Source organism: Microtus oregoni, unplaced genomic scaffold, assembly GCF_018167655.1.
Source record: "Microtus oregoni isolate MIOR12 unplaced genomic scaffold, Mior012 000152F_000, whole genome shotgun sequence".
Classification (NCBI taxonomy): domain Eukaryota; kingdom Metazoa; phylum Chordata; class Mammalia; order Rodentia; family Cricetidae; genus Microtus; species Microtus oregoni.
Genome location: NW_024544802.1, coordinates 305,796 through 328,611, shown reverse-complemented (window position 1 = coordinate 328,611; position 22,816 = coordinate 305,796). Strand labels below are relative to the sequence as shown.

At 46.3% G+C, this 22,816-nt stretch overlaps 1 protein-coding gene across 5 annotated transcripts in view; it reads left to right on the top strand.

Moving 5' to 3' along the window:
• Nucleotides 1-12,058: 12,058 nt before the first annotated feature.
• LOC121444983 (transmembrane protein 164) overlaps nucleotides 12,059-22,816 on the top strand; it is a 212,387-nt gene continuing 201,629 nt past the window's right edge. Inside the window, exons 1-2 of one of the 5 annotated variants that reach the window (XM_041646946.1) lie at nucleotides 12,723-12,858; nucleotides 13,585-14,243. In XM_041646946.1, coding sequence (XP_041502880.1) covers nucleotides 13,857-14,243 — 387 coding nt within the window. In that variant the 5' untranslated portion in view covers nucleotides 12,723-12,858; nucleotides 13,585-13,856. Of the gene's footprint in view, nucleotides 12,104-12,709; nucleotides 12,859-13,148; nucleotides 13,270-13,584; nucleotides 14,244-22,816 lie in introns of those variants that run through there. The other 4 variants (XM_041646947.1, XM_041646948.1, XM_041646950.1 and 1 more) reach the window with 4 other exon arrangements.

Here is a 22,816-nt window from a genome sequence, read left to right as displayed (position 1 = left end):
AAAAGAGAAAATGGAGCCCGAAGACAGCATGACTGACTGATGCTGGTTGAACCAACTCTGGTGTCCAGCTCAATGGTCTGTTTCTGTACAGTATCGCATCTTTCTGTACATCATCCTTATGATGTGGCTTTCTGAAGTTGGTCACCTGTGTTTAGTCTCAGTCAGAAAATATTAGTGGAAAATTCCAGAAGGAAACAATTTGTAAGTTTTAAATCCCACACCTTTCTGAGTAGGATTTTGAGATTTCACAGTATGTCTTCCTACCCTTCCTGGGACATGAAAAATCCCCTGACGCATTGCATCTATGTTACCCCTACTATTCTGGTATCTCTGTGCTAGTGTTCAACTGACTCTTATTTCACTTATTAATGACTCGAATGTGCAAGCATTGTAATGTTACAACTTAAATTTTGATTTAATCTATTATTATTATTTGTGTGTGTGTGATGGTGTGTGTTGTGTGTGTGAATGAGGGTGCTTACATGCCATGCATGTACATGTCAGGGGGGACACTTCCAGGAGTCAGCTCTCTCCTTCCACTAGGTTCTAAAAATCAATCTGAAATCAAAAGGCTTTTACCCAATAAGCCACCTCCCTGGCCTTTATGCTGCTATTTAGATATGAAGAGAAGCTGCCCACGCTTCCTTTAAATTGAACAGTGAAAGGCTTTGTAGTTTTATTTAAACAGGATCTCAGTATGTAACTCAGGATGGCCTCTAACTCTTGTTCCTTCTCCTTCGGTCTCCCAGATACTTGGATTAGACATGTACAATATCATGATCAGCTAAAAAAGAAAAAATTCTTTGACTCACTAAGAAAAAAAAATTGCATGCCAAGGGAAAGAAGAAAAAAATTTATGCTTAGATTGCGAAGCTCTATGGTAAAAATAAATCTACCTGTGAAACTGTGAAGAGGGAAAAAGAAACCCCGTGTTAGCACTGCCTCATTCCCCCAACTGCAAAAAGCTATGGCCATGGTGAATGATAAATGCTTAGTTTTGGTGGAAAAGGCATTAATTTTGTATACAAACAGAAAAGAAACATAAACATAATAGATTGTATGAGTCAGTGTGGGCCTTGGAATACAACCCCTTCCTGCATGTTAAGGAGGACTACTGGAGTTTCAGTTGCATGGTGATGCTGTCCAGTCAGGCTTTCCCACACTAGGCCAAAGGCTGGGCAAATCCTGAAAGGTTCTTTGCTGTGCTCAGTATTCCTCAGCAACATTGTTTTAGCTCTGCTTGAACTCAGGACATTTGACCACAGACTTTTCTTGAAACCCCTGGAAGAAAGACAGTCATCTCATGACTTTGTGATGTAAGTAGCCAAATGATGCCAAATTGAATTTTGGATGACAAAGGACGTGGTAGTTTAGGACTAGAAGCCAAGAAAATATTTTGTCAATGACAGTTGATGAATGGAATTAAGGAAAGTTTAAGCTTGGAAGCTTGAGGGATAATTTGTTAGTCTTTAACTTTGCTTCAACTTGGTTTGTTCATTCTAGATTATAAATAAAAGGTTTAAGCGTGTCAGTGTGTATTTAAAGTTGCTTTCCATCACACCGAAGTGTTTCTGTCAAAGTTTTTTTTTTCGTTTAGTATGTACATGACATATGTATCTAAAATGGTTTCCCTGCAAAAGTCTCACCTTCCTCCTGCTATTGTTGGATTTGATAATGGCCATAATCTTTGGAGCAGACAGGGCAACAATACAGTTAGAACCTTCTTTGTATGCTGGAATGATAGAGCTCGCCTTTAATCCTGGCACACGGGAGGCAGAGGCAGGTGGGTCTTTGTGAGTTCCAGGCCAGCCTTGTCTACATAGCAAGTTCCAGGACAGCCAGGATTTACGCAGTGAGACTGTTAAAAACAACAACAAAAAACCCAAAAACTAAAAAGAGCCGTATGTATGTATACAATGTTATTCACTCTGGGAATATTCTTGCAGAAACAGGGAGATGCTAGGATTTGTGTCTTTCTGCCAACTCTGGGGAGAGCAAAGCAGGAAGTGGCTTAGACAACAGGTTAAAGACCCAAGATTTTATCTGGGTAGTTTATGTGTCCTAAGATAATAATGTTTGTCTCAACTCATGTCTCTGCTCTGATACTGATAACTTGTCACTGTGGCCAATACCTGGCAGGAAACAACTTAAGGGAGGATTTCTTTTGATTCATGGTCAAGGGAGATACAGTCCATCTTAGCAGGGGAGGATCCTGGTGGCAGCTGCTTGCAGATGTGGTGGTGGGAGTATGAGGCAGCTGTTTAGATCCTGTCGAGAGGCAGAAGCAGAGAAGGAATGCAGCATTCATCAGGCTTTCTCATTTTTATTTTTTTGTTCGGTCTGGGCCTCTAGCCAGTGTGATGGTATCCATCACACTCATGGCTAGTTTTCTCTCCTCACTTAATCCTCTTTAGAAATGCCCTCATATGGGGAGGGGGAGGGAAATGGGAGGCGGTGGCGGGGAAGAGACAGAAATCTTTAATAAATAAATAAATTTAAAAAAAAAAGAAATGCCCTCATAGACATGCTTTAAGGTACCAATAATGTATTCAAGTCTTCCACATGCCTTTGGTCCCTGCACTAGGGAGGCAGAGGCATGGATGGACCTCTGTGAATTCAAGGCCAGCCTTGCCTACATAGTGAGTTCCAGGACAACCAGGGCTACACAGAGAAACCCTATCTCCAAAAACAAAAACAAAAATCCACTTAATTCAACAGGGAAAGTTAACTAACCTTCATTGCTCTCTTATGGAGTGATATAGGGGGGAATAAGTGAAAAGGTGTTGCTAAAAGGATCAAGTAGGTCAGAAATCGAAGATCTAAATAATAAAATAGATAAGCAAAACCCCCACAGAATGTGAGGTAACCGTCTAGATAAGTTACCCGGACCAGGAGACTGCAGTAGAGCGAGGAATAAAGTTCAGATAGTGAAGGAAGCTGTCTAGGAAGGAACCCTTTAAAACTGGGCAGCAAATGGAGAGGTCAGCGGGAAGCACTTGCCTAGCCTGCCTAAGGTCCTGGGATTGACCCTAAACACCACAAAAATGAAAGAAAGCCAGGGCCAGCCATGCTGGCTCACACCTGGCATCTCAGGGACATGCGAAGCTGAGGCAGGAGCATTAGTCAGTCAAGTCTGGGAGCTTGAGGCAAACCTAGATGACATAGTGAGATCATATTTCTTTAAAATGAAGCAATAGCTAAAATGAATCAAGAAAGAAAATGTCAAGAATTTTACTCTCTCCCTCTCAAAACTGTTTTTTTTTTTTTTCCTGATAGTTTTTAGATACTGGGATGCGAACCAGGGGCATATGCATGCTAAGCATACACTCTACTGCTGAGCTACATCACAGCTGTGATTACAGGACTCTCTGCTGGGAAAAAGAGCCCAAGTCATCACTGCTCCTGTTGAAGACCTTGAGTGGAGAGAAAGCTGAAGAATAAAACTTCAGCAGTGTGACTAAGCCACTAGTTCATTTATTTATTTATTTGAGCTTTCTGAGATGGGGTCTCACTATGCAGGCCTGGGTGTCCTGGAACTCACTATTTCAGAACAGGCTGGCTTGAACTCACAACAGCCTGCCTGCCTCTGCTTCCCGAGTGCTGGAAATAAAGGCCTGCGCTTTCACATGCCTATGACTAAATCCGTTTAACATAGTTTCAGCCATGAATCTAGAACGTTTACAGATGTTATGGGGATGTTGTGGTATATACCTATAAACCCAGCACTCAGGAATCAGAGGCAGGAAGGTCATGTGTTCAAGGGTAGCCTGGCCTACATGGGAAGGGTAGCCTGTTTTAGGAAAGGATAGAAAACAAGACCAGGGTTTGTTAGGGGTGAAAGGATGAAGGAAGGACAGGGAGAATAGCAGTCTCCATTTGGTGTTATTTGTGGGTCAACCAGAGCATTTTGAGCTCATCTCTGATGGGGGGGGGGGGGTATTTGGGAGAGAGAACTTTATTGTTATTACAAAGAAGTACCCTAGAAAGAAAATCCATATGAAGAAATGAAGCCTGTTGGCTTCAACGAGTTTTGAGGCTGAAAGTGGAAATAGCATGGAGATGGCCCAAGCAAGGACCTGATGACAAACAGCTTGAGTTCAAGTCCGAGGAAGGGATCATGCTGCCATACAGAGAACTAGAAAAAGTGCTTAGAACTAGGCTGGCTCCTTTTAAAGAGCCCATGCCCCAAGAGTTTATCTGGAGCTGTTCAAGCACTACTTTTCCAAGGGCAGATCCTCCCAGGCCTTGTGTAGCTCCCTCTAGGTCCCACCTCTTAAAGGTCCCATTTCCTTCTCCTACATTACTACACTGAGGAGCCAACCTCTAACTTACGAAGCTTTGGGAAACAAACTGTATCCAAACACAGCACTGTGCCTACATTTTCTTGCCCAGCCCTCTCCCACCCCTCTTCGCCAAATGTTGTGACATTGAGTTAGAAACTGTGAGGATCAGAATTCTTCATTATAATATCAGAGATAATAAAAGAAAAATAAATGAAATAAAAAAGAATTCTTCCTGTGATATATATATATACATACGTATGTATGTATGTATGTATAATTAATGAATTTGTGGGGTTTTTTTTTTTTTTGAGACAGGGTTTCTCTGTGTAGCCCTGGCTGTCCTGGAACTCAATCTGTAGACCAGGCTGACCTCAAACTCACACTTACCTCTGCTTCCCAAGTGGTGGGATTAAAGGCATGTACCACCACTGCCTGGCTTTTTCCTGTAATCTTAAAGTCCACAAAGTTGAAATCTGTGTAGCATATCCCTTTTATTTACTTATTTTATTTATTTACAAGAGCTGGATTCTCTTGTTTCCCAAGATGCGTGAGCTTGATATATTATCAAGGTGTTTGAGTGGTTCTACGGGACTACGCTATGCAGGCTCCGAACATAACATCAGCTGTGAGAGCACCCCTGGAACTAAAGCTCTGGGGGTGGGGTGGGAAAAGGCTTCCCAGAAGCAGTATTGCCAGACCTCTTATTAAAACCCTCTGCTAGCTCAGGAGTTTGAAAGTTTAGTGTCTCCTGCACTCAGCATTCAGAGACAGAAAGAGAGACAGAACAAGATAGAGAGAAGAGAGAGACAGAGACAGACAAAGAGAGAGACTGAAAAGACAGATACAGATAGACAGAGAGAGAGCTGTTTTGATGAACTTGGGAGACAGAATGTTGAGCAGGAGGAGCTAGTCACAATAGCAAAATGATTCCATTTGTATGGCATTCAAGGATGGGCATGTGAATAGTTATGAAAATCAGAGCAATGGTTACCTCTAGAGGTGAGGATTGATTGGGAGGTGTGCCTTGAGGTCTGAATGGTGATTACAGGGGTGTACACGTTTGTCAGCCTCGCCAGGCTGTACACTTAAGACTAATAATGCATCTTAGTGGATGTCAGCTAGCCCTGGATGGAAAGAAAAAGAATAAATGATGTGATTTTTTCACAGATTGGTCAGCTCTTCTCCCAAGAGTCTCTGCAGTACTGGCTCTGTGGCATGGTCCCCTGAGAGGCAATATTGTACATATGCTCAGGTCACTAGCTTTGGATAGTGCAGATCTGGGACAACATCTGAGCTGTGGCACTTGGAGGTAGTATCCTCTGAGTTTCCAATCTGCTGCCTGCAAAATAGGAACCATAGCAATAGGGATTATGTATATAAATATGTATAGTGACTGTGTCTCAGGTTGTTTGGTCTCAAAGTTTAAATAAGATAATTTAAGTGAATCTCTGGGCCAATTAATGTGTTTGATCACCCATAATTAAAATTTAAATATATTCTATTCCATTTATGTATCTATTTTATGTATGCATGTGTACATATGGTATATATGTGGCACTCAGAAGACGATCTTTGGGAGTCAGTCCTCTCCTTCTACCATGTAAGGCCCCGGGATCAAACTTTAGTATTTAGTTTTTCGGGTAGTAATTATTAGTGGCTATCACCTTTTTACCAACTGAACTATCTTGCCAGCTCCCATTGAGTGTATGGGGATTAGGGGTTGCAGACAGAACCCGAGGCCTTGCATATTAGGCAAACACTATACCACTATACCACAGCCTCTAGGTTTTCTAACTTCGGTGACTAAACTCGTAGTTTTCTAGCTTTTTAAAAAGTCCCTTTGTAAGCTTTTACTTCCAGAGGTTCTGATTACATTGGTCTGAAAGGCCTGAGGCGTAACCCAGTTCTTGAGTTTTTAAACTTTAATTGCATTTATTTATTTAATTGAGTGTGTGTATGCACACACACTCAAGAACATGTGTATACCCCAGTACACTTGTGGAAGTCAGAGGACAAATTGTAGGAATTTGCCCTATTTCCACTGTGTGAGTCCCCAGGATCAAGCATAGGTAGTCGGGCTTAGCAGCAAGCACGTTTTCCTGCTGAGCCATCTCTCCAGCCTGAGGCTCAGCTTCTTATGGCAGCAGCTGGACAATTCTCAAGTGTAGCCACAGCTCATCACCATAGATTACATTTTTTTTGCACCTCCAAATGGCTGTCTCTTTAGTCAGGAGAAGTTCGTGGTCATTCCAGCTCCTAGTGGTTTGTTTTGTTTTTCTTTTTCTTTTCTGAACTCTGAAAAAAAAGATGTATAACTGTGACCCAACATAGACAGACAGCTTTGAAGGGTGCAGCTCTCTGAATGTTTTCATATGTAGCACTACCTATATCAAGACACTGAACCGGACTAATGTCTTTGAAGGCTTCCTCCTAGGGCACTGTCAGCTTTCTTCCATGGTACATAGCATGCTGACCTTTCTCCCTGTAGATGGCTTTAGCTTTGTTAAAACTACCTGTGTGCCTGGGATTTGACCTGAGTGTGAGCAAAAGGGGCACAAAGAAACGGCAGACACAGACACACAGAGAAGAGCGGGGGTCAGGTGAAATCTGACTGCGTGGTGCCAACTACAGCAACAACCCGGAGCCTCGATATTTTTTATTATGATCTCAGTAGATTTCTATAGGCGCGCAATCTCAGGTTGTAAACAACTAAGAGGCAGAGGTCACAGTTACTAGTTTTCACACACTTTGGACAGTCATAGTAAGCACTTGTATTTGGACCAGACACTTTGCTATTTCCTGTAGCATGAATAATAAAAACCTAGAGAGAGAAATTAGGGTTCACCCCCAAAACTAGAAAAGCAAAGCAGCCAAACAATGAGAGAAGTCTTACCTCTACCAAGGTTGGGTGACAGTAAACTAAGCACACTAAGTCTCTCTCCTCCCATTTTATATCCCCTCTAGTGCTGGGATTAAAGGTGTGAGTCACCACCTGGATTTGTTTCTACACTGATCTTGTGTAGCCCGTGGCAGCCTTGAACTCACAGAGATCCAACTGACTCAGTCTCTGCCTCCCAAATCCTGGGATTAAAGGTGTGTGTCCAACCCCCAGAGAACCTAGCCGACAAAGAGGACCCTAAGAGAGATACACATGGATCTAAATAGGAAGGAGAAAAAGACAAGATCCCCTAAGTAAATTGGGAGCATGGGAGTCACAGGATAGGGTAGAAGGGGAGAGGGGAGGAAGGGAGGGGAGTGGAGAAAAATGTATAGCACAATAAAAACAATAAAAAAAACAAACAAAAAATAAAGGTGTGTGTCACCATTGTCTAAACTCTAGTGGCTTTAGCTTTGCCTTTGGTCTTCAGGCAAGATTTATCCAAATACGAATAACATACCACTACAGTTTCCAAGGGTCTGAAGCACTGGGTCCCTGACACAGCCATGCCCATGTTGGCACACTCGGGAGTTCATTTGCTCTTTACACATCCATTCATGGATTCCTTGGCTCCCCCACACCCCTGATTTTCAGTTTGGTTTTGAGACAGCATCTTGCTGTAATAGCCCTAGCTGGCCTGGGACATGCTATGCTGCACAATTTGGCTTCAAGCCCTGATGCTCCTCCCTCGGTCTCCTGCCTCTGGGACTGTGGGCGAGTACCATCATATAGCGGGACCCGGGGGATTTTGTCACTCCCCAGATCTTACCTGCGTAGGTCATTTGGTCAGGCAGAATTTTCTCTTGTCTGCTTGGCTTTGTTACTCACCCTCCCAGTGTTATTATTTAACCTTTCTTGTTCATAAGTGTTCTCTAGGGTGGATCTTAAGCTCCTTCGGGTCAAGAATCGCTCACAGGTTCAGAACATTCTTCTACACATTACAGAGATTCACTGACTATGGAGAGAATGAATACTGGTGTTGAATGACTGCGGGTGAGGGAGAAGTAAGCAGACAGACCAAGACAAAGGCTTCTCTCTTCATCCTCCTCCATGCACATGCAGTTTATTATTCCTGATAGCAATTCTCAGAACATCAGGACTGTGCACTCCTGATAGCACTTCATAGAACATCTCAATTGTGCATTTTTTTTTTTTTTGCTTGTGTTTGACTTTTGCGGGTTTGCTGTGTGTCTTTTCCCGGGGGAGAAGTAGGCAAGTACCAATTCATCCCAGATAGGGCATTAATGATAGACCCAAAACAAAAAAAAAAATCATTCCACTGAAGCCTAGTTTACTGAACTAGTGAGTTTATCTGGGCTTTCTTATAGAAGCATAGGCCACTCAAAAGAAGCTGTGGTCAGTGAAAAGCTCACCCCAGCATGGGTGACAACTCAGCTCAAGTCACATCTCTGGACCTCCCTTTACTATGCATAGGCAACTGTGCTCGAGTCTTCTTCTTCCCAACGAATTTGTTTACTATGTACCTAGCCTTAGGAAGTGGTTTTGTGACTCTTGTAACTTTTTGAGTTTTTCCCAGCATTGTAAATTTCCTTAGCTTCCCACGTCTGAAGAGCCTCGCCTGTCTCTCGGGAAATGTTTCAATTGGGAGGAAATGGCTGCACAAAACAAGGTTTCATTGTAGATAGAAGGCAGAAGGAGAGTCCAAGAACCACGTGCCAGAGGAGAAAGTTAGACTTGAAACTCCAAGTTTAACTTGAGAGTTTAACAAAAGAGAAGGCACTTCCTGTGACCTATAGGCTCCAGGAGGTCACCTGAGCTCATAACTGAAAAGATGCATTGGCCCAAAGAATTTAGGAGGTTGTCTTTACAAGCAGAGAGATGACTCATGCCATCAGACCAGGAGATCAACTATCTGTCTTAAGGCCCAAAAAGGCCTGAGAAGACAGGGAGGCGGAGTTCATAGAATTCTACCCTTTTATGGCCAGCAGGTATTTCAGAGCCTGTTGTCAAAAACATCCCCAAGAAGCCAGGTAGACTTGTATGACTTTTATCTCAGCATTTCAGAGGCAGATTTCTGTAAGTTTCGGGCCAGCCTGATCTACATTCTGGGGAAGCCAGGGCTACAAAGCCAGACCCAGTCTCAAAACAATGGAACAAGCAAATACTCGCACCTCCCCCACACCTATCAACTCCCTCCACCCTTGACCCTCCTTCCGCTTTCCACTTTACCCCAGAGACACTGGCCCTCAAGCCACTCCTGCCCCGCCCCTCACAGCATTCCTTCCACAACCTACCCAGCCCCTGCAAAACCTTTGCTCTCATTTCCCTCTGCACCCAGCTGTCCTCCCATCCCAGCCTCTCTGAACTGCTGGACCTGTTGTGGAGTCCAGGTCCCCTTTTCACTGTGTGCCATTTAGACTTCCGTAAGAGCCCATGAGGTGGCTCGGCAGGTAAAGGGACTGGTTACCAAGCCTGAAGACCTGAGTTGGACTCCTGCGAAGACCCACATGGTGAACTGAGAGGGGACCAACCGAATCCTGCAAATTGTCCTCTGACTTCCAAACACACGGCGAGGTGCTTGAGTGTCCAGTGTGCTCACACATTATAAACAAGTCCAATAATTTAAAAGATACCCCCTTAAAAAGCAAACTTTGTTTCTTCTTGTCAATGGTTGGAGATAAATCTCAGCAAAGAAATGTCTAGACATTAGTCTGAAGATTTTTGTTGTTGTAAAACTGGACCCGTCATTTCAGTTCAGTTCTCGCTTGCCTCTTCACCTATGACGACAACGGTCTCTTTGTCTTTGTGCGGTGTTTACTATGTGTCACCCTGTTAGGTGCTGAGGGGTGTGCTTGTGTAGAAAAGATTAAGACCCTTCCACGCTGCCGAAGAGCTGGGTGTGGGAGGCAGGGCTCACTGAGAACAATGGAAGGCAGTATGTGATTCAGAAGAAAACAAGTAGTGCAGGCAATAAATGCTATAGAAGTTTCGAGGAGGGAGAGGGATCTGGGAACTGGGCGGGGGATTGAGAAGAGTGTTAGTTTCCGTGGGTTTGGGAGGATGGTTGGCTTCTGCAGATGTGGGGGAGGGCACGGAATTGGAGTGTGTGTGTGCCCACACACTTAAAGGCACATGCAAATGCCTGGCTTGTTAGCTGTTAGCGCCAGCATTCCGTGGATACTTTCAGTGCATCCAACACTATACAGAATTCAGCTCATTTGAATGTGTGTAACTCTATGAATCAGATGACACTATCTTTCAATTAATAGATAAGAAATAGAAGCAATGAAAGGTTGAGCAAATTACTCAAGGCTACCAAAGTAACTGGCATAAATAGGATTAGTTAGAATGTGGATCTTTTAATCATTTTTAAAGATTATTTTAGGTACATGGCTGTTTGCCTGCATGGGTGTCTGCACACCACTACATGATTGCCTGGTGACCAGAGGCCAGAAGAGGGTGTCGGATATCTGGAACTAGAGTTACAAATGGTTGTAAACCACCATATGGGTGCTGGGAACTGAACCCAGATCCTCTGCAAGAATAACAAATACTCCTAACCATCGAACTAGCTGTTCAGCCCAGAATGTGCGGGGGGGGGGGGGGGTGCTATACAAATGGATCAGCAGTTTAAAGCACTGGATAACTCTTGCAGAGGAAGCAGGTATGACTCCGAGCAACAACATGATGGCTCACACTTCAGTCCTCTATGGACACCAGTCATACATGCAGCTAAAACACTCATGCACATATAATAAAAAAATTGTAAAATATTGAAGAAAAACCCACTTTGTCTAACCTACGAAAAAAAGAAAAAGGGATTTGTGGTTTAGGTCAAGAAGTTGGCTTGTTCCAGTCATTAAAGATAGTCATTTTGCACTCACAGGAGTGGCTAGGCCGAATTCCCTACTGAAGGTCAGCATGGAAATGAGAGGGTTTAATGAAGCCAATACTGAGAGCTATACCCTCATCCTTACTTCTTTGAAGCTAGAAACTTGAGGCCGCCAGATGCTACATTCCACTGCCAAGAGCTCCCTTCCTTTGTTCTTTGGTCATATTGCCTAGCTTTAGCAAAACACCTAAGGAGAGCCAGTGAGCCTCTGAACTAATTCTTGTTTGTTGCCATTCTTTATTAATTAGCACTTGGAAAACATCATGCCTGCGGTGGATGCTTCACAAAGCTTGGAGTCAGACAAACTTGCCTGGCTGTATTTGTGAGGTTGGAAAGGATGGGAGGGTGGTGGCCTGATAATACAGTCGACTGGATTTTACATTGGAAGGCTGGCATGCAGCCAACATCTGAAAGTGTTTCCTAGGCAGGGTGCCTACTGTGTTTTTTTTTTTTTCTGGATATTTTTCTAACTTATGCGAGTCTTCAGTAAATATTAAACCAATATGAGGTACATTCTGAGTAGTCCTTTCTTTAATTCCTGATCCTAAGAAGAACCAACACAGTCACTAGGTAGAAAGTGCCAGGGAAGAGGGGGCCCCTGGACTCAAGCTAGCATTCACTCTGTCCTGGCCTTCTTTCCAAGGCGGGGTTAGAAAGCAGCTGCTCTCTTTTGGGGAGGGAGGAGGGAGAGACGTCAGGGAAGCTTCTTTTCCTCTGCTGTGGAAGACGGCAGACACACACAGAGGGAAGGAGAGAGTGAGAGAGAGCGAGAGCGAGAGCAAGAGAGAGCGAGTGAGAGAGGGGGAGGGAGAGGGAGGGCGAAAGAGACCGACACACTAGAGAGACAGAGGGAAGGGAGAAAGAGGGAGAGAGAGGGAAAGAGACAGAGAGGGGGAGAGAGCAGAGAGAGACAGAGTGATTTGTGAAGCACGAGGAGAGAGGAAAAACATCAGAACCGGGTTAGAGGAAGTCCTCGGAGAAGCCCCCAACTTAGGCACTGAAGTAGGAAGTGAGGCTTTGACTGGAAGGGTAAGAGATACTTTTATGGTCTTTTATCAATCTCCCATTTCAAGGCAGAAGAGAGGAAGCGGGGCAGGAGCACACTTCAAAAGTCAAAGCCAGTGCTCCAGTAGTTTCATAGCCTTACTCCTAGAAGTTAGCGAAGGCCAGCAGTGTGCCTAGTATGTGCCCAGGTATACAAAGTAGTGGCCTGAAAACTGGTCACTTGAGGAGTTCGTGCACCAGGCTTAGGCGGGGAGGTGAATTCAGTTACAGTGGCGAAGGAGCTAAGCTTTGCAGGCATGCTCCCATGGAGTGCAGAAGACCAGGCAAGGAAAAGGAGGAAAGAGGCGGGGATGGGGCCTCGGGAGGGCAGCGGTGTGGAGGGGGGTTGGCGAGAGGAAGCGGGGCGGGAGGTGGGAGTCGAGGGCTACGTGGGGGTAGGTTGTGGAGGAAAGGCGGCAAGGCGGGGCAGTGTGGCTAGAGGACGTGTGTCTGTGCTAGCGGGGGGGGGGGGGGGGGGGGGGGATGGTGGTGAAGTGGACGGGAGGAGGGCCTAAGGTGGAGGGAGTTGACGACGAGGGGGAGGAGAGAGGGAGGGGAAACCGGAGGAAGCGAGCGGCGGCTGCTGGGGGAGGAAGGCTGGGAGGAGGAGCCGTGAGCCGCGGCGGTGGCAGCGGCTGCTGCGGCCGCCTGGGGAGCCCAGCCGAGTGCCGCCTGGGGCTGCGGGGAGTGCGGGGAGACGGAGAGACCGGTCGAGCCCGAGCGGCGGGGCCGAGCAGCGGGTGAGTGGAGCCCCAAGGGGACGCGGTGGCCCGTCCCCCGGGGGCCAGGCGAAGAGGAGCGGGAAGATGCGGCGGTGGCGGCGGCGGGGCGGAGGGTGGCGGCCCCGCGGCTCGGCCCCTGGCTGGCCCGCTTCCCCGCCCTCCCTCTCAGCTTCCTCCCGCCGCCCGCCTGCGCCTAGGGGGCTGGTCCCGGGCGGGCTGCGGGCTGAGAGGGTGGTGCTGGCCGGGAGGGCGGGCGTGAGGGGCCGGGGGGGGGTGGAGCTGGGGGTTTGGGAGTGTACCCGGGGGCGGGAGGCTGGACCGGGACCGCTCTAAATTGGCTGGAGAGGGGGCCCCGTCGGCGGCGAAGTTGCTAGCTGGGGGCAGAGACGGCCACGCGGTTGCAGGAGTAAGACATCCCCCTCTCGTGGAGTGCGTGAGACGAGGAGTCCGGCGTCCCTGCCTTCCCCGTCGCCCTCCCCGCCTGCCCGGCCCTGCTAGCTCCTCTCCTAGCCTCCAGTGTCCCCTCTCTCTCACCCTCCTCTGCCTCCCGCTTGGCTCCCTTGGCAGTGCCGGGTCCCCTAGGTCCCCGCCCTGACCCTCTTGGTCTCCAACTTCCCTCATCCCCTGCTTGTTTGGCCACCACTCCCGTTCCCCTTTTCTTCCCTCGCTAGTTACCCCTCCCCGCTTCGTTAATTCCCGTGCAATTGCCTCTTTGAGACCTTTTTTTCCTCTCCTTCCTTTTAGATTGGCCAACGGTTCCTTTCAACCCTGCCTCGTTGGTGGCCACTGGAGAAGCGCGGGGGGCTCCCCAGACAGCCGTGGGGACAAGTTAGAGCCAGCACTTTACCCCGGGCCTCGCGTGTAGCTTTCCCTCCCCTGTTCTAGGTGCCCCAGTGTCCAGAGGGGGGTGCGGGTGTGCCCTCCTTACATGTTCCATCGCCCGGGCAACCCTTCCGTCTCGTGTTCCATCTCGTTCTTGCTTCCTGTACCGTAGTCAAGTGGAGCCACTTTGCATCATGTCCCGGTATAGCTACCAAAGTCTCCTGGACTGGCTCTATGGGGGTGTCGACCCCAGTTTTGCAGGCAATGGTGGCCCCGACTGTGCTGCCTTCCTGTCTTGGCAGCAGCGGCTGCTGGAAAGTGTGGTGGTCCTGACCCTGGCCCTGTTGGAGATCCTGGTGGCCCTTCGGCACATCCTGAGGCAGACGGAGGACGGTAGGGGTAGCCGTGGCAGCCAGCCACAGCAGGTGACCCAGCGGCCCGATGAAGGCAAGGAGAGCCTGAGCAAGAATCTGCTCTTAGTAGCCCTGTGCCTGATCTTCGGGGTGGAGGTGGGCTTTAAGTTCGCCACCAAGACCGTCATCTACCTGCTCAACCCTTGTCACCTGGTCACCATGATGCATGTGAGTCTGTTGACTTTTTCCTGGGCAGCCTAAGTGATGATAAGAGTCATTTGTGTGCTCAGGAAACTAGTGTAGAGCACTTCGTCCCCGTGGGAAGTGGGACCCTTAAAGATGATTTTCCAACCAGCTGCTGCCTTTGTGCTAACTTCAGCCTTGCACAATGGATCAGCCCTACAGTGGAGGTGAAGAGCCTTAGAAATGACTTGCACTCTGAGCCCCATGCCCCTCCCCTCCCAGCCCTGCTGGAGCCTGGTCTTTTCACCAGCAGGAAGTCCAGCCCCAGCTAGGTGCCCCTTCAGAATCACGTCTGTGGCCCCGTGGAGGCCCAGCCCTCTTGCCTTCTGTAGGAGGGCCCCCCCCCCCACACCCCGGGGGCCTGGTCACGTGCTTTCCTGGAGGTGGTCACACAGCTTCCTTGTCTCCACTGTGGTCCATTGGGGAAATACTTTTAGGGATTTCTCTTGACTCCTTTGGGAGTTTATGCTCTTAGGGAGAGGTCTACTTTTGGGTTGTGAGAAGCTTGAGTAGCCCTGGCTGCTAAGAGCTCTCTGAACTCGGCCCCGTACTGATTTGTGGACTTTAGGTTGGGGAATCTCGATCAGAGGTGAGAGGGTATTTACATTTTTCAAACCCGATTCTCTGTCCTCTGGTCATGCTCCGAGGGTCCTCAGAGGGCTGATTTCTTTTGCTTTTCTGACTTCTACCCATTAGTTATGCTAAGGCAAACATGGGCTTGAAAGGGGAAATTGCCAGCTAGGTACATAGTCTGTGTGAGAACCAAAGACAGAATTTCTTTACTCAGCCTGAAGCTCTAAAGTCACGGAGGGACGAGGGACTACAAGGAAAGCAATTCGGTCTTTTTAGATTCTGGGCTGTGGCTAACTTGGTGAGTGTTACTGGGGGTATTTTGAAGCCCATCATTAGCGTCCTTTTTGCTTTTACATTTGTTGAAGGTTGCTCTCAGGAGGCGGGAGGAGTTTGAGAATCCCTGCGGGGTTCAAGGTGAGAGGTCACTTGCTTCTAGGCAAAAGAGGGATTAACACAGGGTTGGAAAGCCAGCTCTCCTTTGGAGTTAGTTGCAAGCCTTCAGTCCTAAACTGGGAGTGGCAGAGGGTAGTGAGTCCATCCTGTAGGACTTTGCTGTATAGTTGTGGCTCGAATATTTACTAGCTCACTTTTCCTAGAAATCCATTTGGTTACACATCCTTGGCCTCAGTTTCTTGTTCTATAAAATGTGGAGAATGACATTGGCTTGCCCCTTGGCATCTTGCAGATGGCAAGAGGGTGTAGATAGCTCTGGAATAAAGGGGATGGTATCAGTTGGGTCACTAAAAGCATGGAAAAGAGATGGAGTGGGCAATGGTTTTCTTTTTCTTTTTACCTTCCTTCCTTCCTTTCTTTCTTCTTTCTTTTTTGAGAGGGCATCTTAGGAAGGGGTGCCATTCGCAGCTAGTACAGGGTTGTCATAGATGGACCTTCTGTGCAAATTTGACCAGTCCTCTTTCGTGTTTCTTTTTAAATGAATGGCCTTTTTGTTAATGAGAGAAAACAGTGTATCCCAGCCGCTGTCGTGTGTGCCTCTTAAGACAGGAGTGCTTTTTTAAAAAGGACGGCAGGTGGTAAGGGTCAGAGGGTGCCTCTCCAAAGGGGTCTTGAGGCCTCTGGCCACCACAAATCTTGAAGGTCAACAAAGGGCTAAATTCATCCTCACTGGGGCTGCTATTGGTGTGATGATGTCAAACCTGGCAGCAATTGTGATTTTTAAAGGAAGAGATTTTAGAGGCTTTTACGACTCGGGAGACCTACTTCTGGAATTAATTAGTTTTATGGCTTTGGGGGAAGTCCCCTTTCTGGGCCTCAGTTTCTCTACCTGTAAAGATGAGACAGAGTTTGTACTCCTAGCCCTTGACAGTCTGGTCTGTGGTTCTTTTGTCTCATAACAGATGGTAATATGACAGAGAGCTACTTTGAAAGGCTTTTGACCTCATTGTGCAAAAAAGGCAAATTGATCTCTTCTCTGTGGACGTCAGGTAGCCAGCCAGTCCACCCTTCACTTTCGCTCCATATAGCTCCCAGTAAAATAAAATTGTTGAGGCAACCTTTGGAGTCTCAAGCACTTGATGTCGGGACAGATAGAAATTTGGGGGACTACAGGCAGATCCTTCTGTGTAGGTTTTTTTCTTAGCCTATGCCCTGAAGCTATAGAGTGGAGGCAGAGAAAGGACCGGTGCTTACACATTCTTGCCACGTCCTGGGGATTTTACGCCTTTGTCCTCTGTCCCCAATCACTGCTTTGTAACCTACTAAGGTCCTAGGCTTTGATGCATTCGACTTTCTAGTGCCTTCTGTGTGGCTTTTCCTTAGAAGTAGGACCGTATGGATTTTTGAAAGTTGACGAGAGTCGGTAAAAAAAAAAAAATAATGACCAACAGATGGTAGCGAGCAGTGTTATGACTCGGGTGCACACATCACTAACGATACTTTGGAGGACTACTAATCACTTACGTTTATCTCGCACTTTACCACTCATGCATTATCTAATTCGAGGCTGTGATAGATCAGCCTAGGCCTGGAGAAAAAGATGTTAAAATGCTTTCTGTGATTGTGTCTATTGCAAAAAGGAGATATTATGAACCAGGAAATGCTTTTGCAAGTGAATTAGATGAATTAGGCTATAATGGAGCAACAGACCTTGGAGATTAGAAGCAGCGACAAGGCCAGGGAGCTGTTAGCTGAAGGGAAAGGGGGTTTCAAGGTGGACACACTTATGTTTGATAGCGTCTCTTAACGACTCTGTTTTTTTGGCTTTCTAGAAAGTTCTTTCCCAGTCGAGTGTAACAAGGGCCATGTTACTTTAGGCCAGGAAGTAGAAGAGTTGGAGGGAAAATTGGTTCCATTCTCCAGCTCTCATTTTTCAGTCTGCAAAATATTATTTGCAACGCCTTGTTACACAGACCCTCGTCACAGCCATGCTGCTTTTGGGTGGCTGCCAACTGTAGTAACATAAGGAAGGGCATAACTTGTGGCTGAATTCTGTCCCTGATTAACATTCCTGCTGTTGAGTTTCTTTTTAGTCTCGTGATTTCTCTGAGGTTTAAGGATCGTAGTCTGATAGTGGCTTGTAGGATTACATGAGTACTGGCCTACAACTCAGTTCCAGCTGCAGATGCGGATGCCCAGGTTAGCAGAGCTTTATTAAACCCCGTGCTAAATAGCAGGTCTTTCTGCCAGCTGCACCAATGAGAATTTCTTCAAGCATGGCCACTCAATCCCCTTTTGCCCACGAATTTTGGCAGGTATGCATTCCGGGGAATGAACTTCCTGAGCCATTGGGCTGTTTACCAAAAATCCCCCAGCAATTTAGTGGCGCAGGTGGCTTTAAATCTCAGCTGCCACAGTGGGAATCTGGGATTAGTCGGGAGAGATTCTTGTAGCTGTTTAAGTCTGAAAAAAAAAAAAAAATCGACAGTTTCTCGGCAGAAGAGTTAAAATGCCAGACAGGCTAGATGTGCTGGCGAATGCCTACAGTCTCAGCACCAGGAGGTTTAGGAAGGGGGATGACAAGTTCAAGGCCAGTATGGCCTAGATAATGAGACTGTCAAATTGAAACAAAACAAATGCAGTCTGGCTGATAGTGTCTGCAAATAGGGATCTTTGAGTAACTTTTAACACATTGGTTCTTTTTCTTTCCTTCCTTCTTTGGTTCTTTCAGTACATCTTAACTTTCTTTTTCTTGAATCCAGTTATGTTGTGTTTGTCTTAAGAACTTAATGAAAAGACCTCTTTTTTTCCATACCTTGTTTAACTGCTAAATTCCTGTGGGTTCTGCATGTGTCTGTTAACATATGATTAGGCACTGAACTTAGCCAGGTGTAACATTTGCCATTTAATTTTCAATGCCTGAACACATGAAGCAAATCAGGTATTTATAGCAAATTATAATTCATGATAATTGACCTGTATCTCCCAGCCAGTACTTTATTTTTTAAATTTTGGTCAGTAATACCTAACCCTCTCTTGTTTTTTAAATTTATTTTATTATTCTGTGTGTGTATACCATCGTGCATATACAGAGGTCAAAGGACAGCTTCCAGATGTTGGTTATCCTATGAATCTACTCTAGGTCCTGGGAATTGAGCTCAGGATGTCAAGCTTGCATGGCAAGCACTTTTATTCTCTAAGTCATCTCTGCAGCCTAGGCCTCGTTTTAGAATTGTGTTTGTTGTTACATGTTCTGCCTTTAAAAATATATTAATGAGGTTCAATTTTCACCAGATAGGACTTTCCTGCCTTGGGCTTGCTGAAGTTTAATCCACCACCCCTTTTTTTTTTCTTTCTCTCCTTTTCTTTGTTTCTTTCTCTTCCTACTTTTGTCTTTCCCTCCCTCCCTCCCTCCCTCCCTCCCTCCCTCCCTCCCTCCCTCCCTTCCTCCCTCCCTCCCTCATGAAAACTCACCAAGGTAGCACTTGCTGACCTGGAGCTCACTTTGCAGATGAAACTGGCCTCGAACTCACAGACATCTGCTTGCCTCTGCCTCCTGAGTAATGGGAATAAAAATGTGGGACCCATCTTATGGAGTGGTATATATTCACAGATTCTGAGCTTTGGGCTGGGCTGGAGCCCACTTGGAAAAGTGTTTGTCTTGCATGCCTGGAACTCTAGGTTCGAGCCTCACCGCTTGATAAACAAAGCATGGTGGCACATGCCTGTAATTGCAATACTGGAGAGGCAGAGACAGGAGGAGTCAGAAGTTCCAGGTTATCTTCTGCTACAAAGCAAGATTTAGGCCATTCTGGGATAGATGAGATCCGCCTCAAAAACAAAAACAAAATAAAAACTGAGCCTTTGGTGATACCTTCTTTGACGAACTGAAACACTCACAGGTGTGTTCCATTTACCATATGATAGATTTGTTTTAGAGAAAACCAGGCAACGAGTTGAGAATGAGGCTTTCTCTTTCCCCCTTGACTGCAGATAAGACACACCTCCTCACTCCCCTCTGTTGTCTGGAGCACTGATTACTGTTCCTACAATGGGATCGATGTTCATGGGGAATGGGTACAATGAGGGATCCAGCCATTTGCTCGCAGCTTGTCAGATGGACTGTATCCTGCGTCATCAAACCAGGAGGGTACCAAGGAATTCATGTTTATATGTACTTAAGCGTCGAGACATGACATTATTTTAGTCTTCCCTCCAGAGAAAATTGCAGAGAATTTCCCCATCTTTCATTGTCACCGTCTTTAGGGGACCACATTCATTATAAACAGGTGGCTGTGGATTAGTGGATTAAGCATCTATAGCTAACACTGGAGTTAAATATTAGGATGTCTATGGCTTTCTGTGGGAACCTGAGCAAATTATTTAACCTTTTCCTCTCCAGATCTTCACCACGAAAATGAATACAGGGAAAGCAAATCTTTTTAATTTACAAAATAACTATGTAGTCACTTAACCCAGCAAAGCTGGGCAAAACTGATTAAAGCGGCAGATGACCAATATGGTTTTACATTAGTCTCAACCTCTTTTTATTTTTTTCCCCGATGGCTAGTGAGAGCCATTCTTCTAATAGAGCCTGTTGCTTTTCTCTGGATCCTTGCCCATGTCTCCATGCCCTTGTGACGCACAGCATGCAAAACTGGACACCAGAACTCTTAGGAGAGGTCCAACTCCTACTGAGCAGGAGGAATGCATTTCCTTCTCAGCCTTTTCTTGCTGTGCACCTGTGAACACAGCCCACTGCCATCATGCTTGCTTTGAAATAACAATATGGTCCTGGCTCCTGCTCAGTGCCTGATTGCAGGCTCAATGGGTTTTGTTCCCTTACTGCGTGGCCACCAGCCACTGTTGCAGTCTTCGTGGGGCTTGTTTTTCATCCATTCTCCCTGCCCAGTCTCCTCCCAGGCTTCTCCTTTTTGAAATCTTTCTAGAGGAGCCTGACCTGACTCCAGTTTGTTCTGTTAAAATGATATGTCCTCCTTTGACAACACTTCTCAGAATATTGGGCAAGGGGTTCGGGTACAGGTCAGGGGCAAGCGTGACTCTCTGAGTTCAATTCCCAGCCCCTCACAGCACATTTTGTTTGTTGTTTGGCGAGGGCTCGTTTGTCTGCTTGTTCAGTTTCCACTGTTTTTTTTTTTTTTTAGTTTTTTGGGACAGGGTTTCTCTGTAGCGTTGATGCCTGTCCTGGAACTAGCTCTTGTAGACCAGGCTGGCCTCGGACTCACAGAGATCCGTCTGCCTCTGCCTCCCGAGTGCTAGGATTAAAGGTGTGCACCACCACCGCCCAGCTTCAGTTTCCACTGTTAACAGAGACAGGTTTTTATAAGAAAAGGCCTGTACTAGTTTAACTCCATGTCACGCAGGCCTGAGTAGAGTGATGTACATGCATGTTAATTGGTGTGGGCCTGGATAATGGTGACTAAGTGACTGACAGACTTGATGTTTTGTGCCCCCCCTCACCCATGGTGACCTGTGTTCCCTTGAGGTCTCATGGACATGGTGCATATGTCTGTTGTGCTCATGAAGTCAATCTTCTGATCTGCTTCTTTTGTTTGTTTTTTGCTTTTTTCGAGGTAGTTTCTCTGTGTAGCTCTGGCTGTCCTCGAACTTGCTCTGTAGATCAGGTTAGCTTCGAACTCACAGAGATGCTGGGACTAAAGACTTTCTCTGTCACCGCCTGGCTCTGATCTGTTTTTGAAATAGACAGAGGATAGAAGCGGGCTCAGTTTTAGCGCATACAAGTCTTGTGGAAGTTCTGCCACAAAGAGGGCTTATTAAAACCATGAGGCACTCTGGATCCAAAGTACGGCTTTCATCCTGATCGGGGAAATTATGCTGCTGGATTTTTTTCCTTTATCCCTTGGCAGACATCTGGGCATGACAACTTTAATTTCTTGCTTTACTATAGAAATAAAAAGAATGGTATTAGGCCAGTGACTCACTTTTCTTTCTTTCTCTCCTATACTTTTCAGTCGTAGCTCATTGTTATTGTGTTTACTTGAAATATTCTCAACAAGAGCCAAGTTTTTCAGCTTGTCCTTGTCTTTCATATCTTTTTATTGTCATTTATTCTGAACTACTGGAGAATGGATCCCATCCTTTGTGTGTACTAGGTAAGTGTCATACCAATGAGCTATAACTGAGCCCCATTTTTTTTTTTTTTGCTGTGTGTATATGCTTTGCTCCATTGAGAGCATATCTGTCTCGAAGGTCCCTATCTGGCCAGGCTGACCGGGCATGAAGAGAGCTATGAATATGGAGAGGAGTGATTATCATAAAGATGCCTGGCTCCCTCTATAGACACCCAAGCAGGTCCAGGGCAAGGATAGCATTATGATTTTTTTTGGGGGGGGGGAGGAGATAGGGTCTCTCTACGTAACCCTGGCTGTCTCAAACTCACAGAGATCTGCCTGTCTCTGCCTCCTTAGTGCTAGGATTAAAGGTCCTACCACAAGGGGTGGGGCTGGCTTCTGAATATTTTCGTGGGTTTTGAGACAGGGTCTCTGTAGTGTTAATCCAATTGATCTTATTAATAAAAACCTGGAGTCAGATACTGGGGTGAAGCCTGAAAGATCAGAGAAGTAAAGGAGCCAGCCACTTAGAGAGCCATCCTTTATAGAATCCTCAAACTGAAAGGGCTGAGTTCCTGTCTCCTCCCCATTATACGCCTCTCTCCACCCTGTTACTTCCTGTCTCCACCTCCCTAGTGCTGGGAATTTAAGGCAGAGATCCCAAGTGCTGGGAGCTCTTTCTCTTTTAGACTGGTGGAATCTCTAGTGGCCGGGTGTGGCCTTGACCTCCACCTCTTCCTGTCTCCACCTCCCTAGTGTTGAGATTAAAAGTGTGTGCCACTGCCAGACCTCTGGGTTAACTAGTGGCTGGATCTGCCCTCTGATCTTCAGGCAAGCTTTATTAGGGCACAAAGTATCTCTTTGTAGCTCTGGCTCTCCAGAAGCCCATGGCATAGAGCAGACTGGCCATAAACTCAAAGAGATCCGCCAGCCTCTGGCTCCCAAGTGCTGGAATTAAAGGTGTGCTCCACTACCCTCAGCTTTGCATTCTGAATTTTAAAGAAACTCCTTGGTGAACTGGGAATGTGCCTAGCATGTGTAATCGGATGTAGTGCTCATACTTGTAATCCCAGCACTCCAGAAGTGAACTGTCTCACAGAAACAAAACTGTCTCATGGTTCTAAGGTTGGCCAGTCTTGGGTCCCATTTTGGAAGACATCCTGTGGCAGAAATAGTGGGAAGACGACTCACATGCTCGTCCTGACTGATGTGAAACTGGGTAGCTTATGGGCAAGACATTTAGGCTTCTGAAAGCACTGTGTATAGGCCATGTAGTTTATAATGCACGTAGTATGACTTAAGAAGTAGGGTAAGGTCATGAAATTTTTGTGAGGTAGCTTTTAAGGGAGTTGTTATTGCTAGAATATTTGAAGCAAGTCTTTGTTGCCTCCTAATTCTTCTTTATTCCTCTCTAAGCCAGTGGGTCTCTCAACTGACAGGAGGCCATTTTGACCCCTGATTGTTGCATGCTAACTCCATATGTGACACCATGTAGGAGGC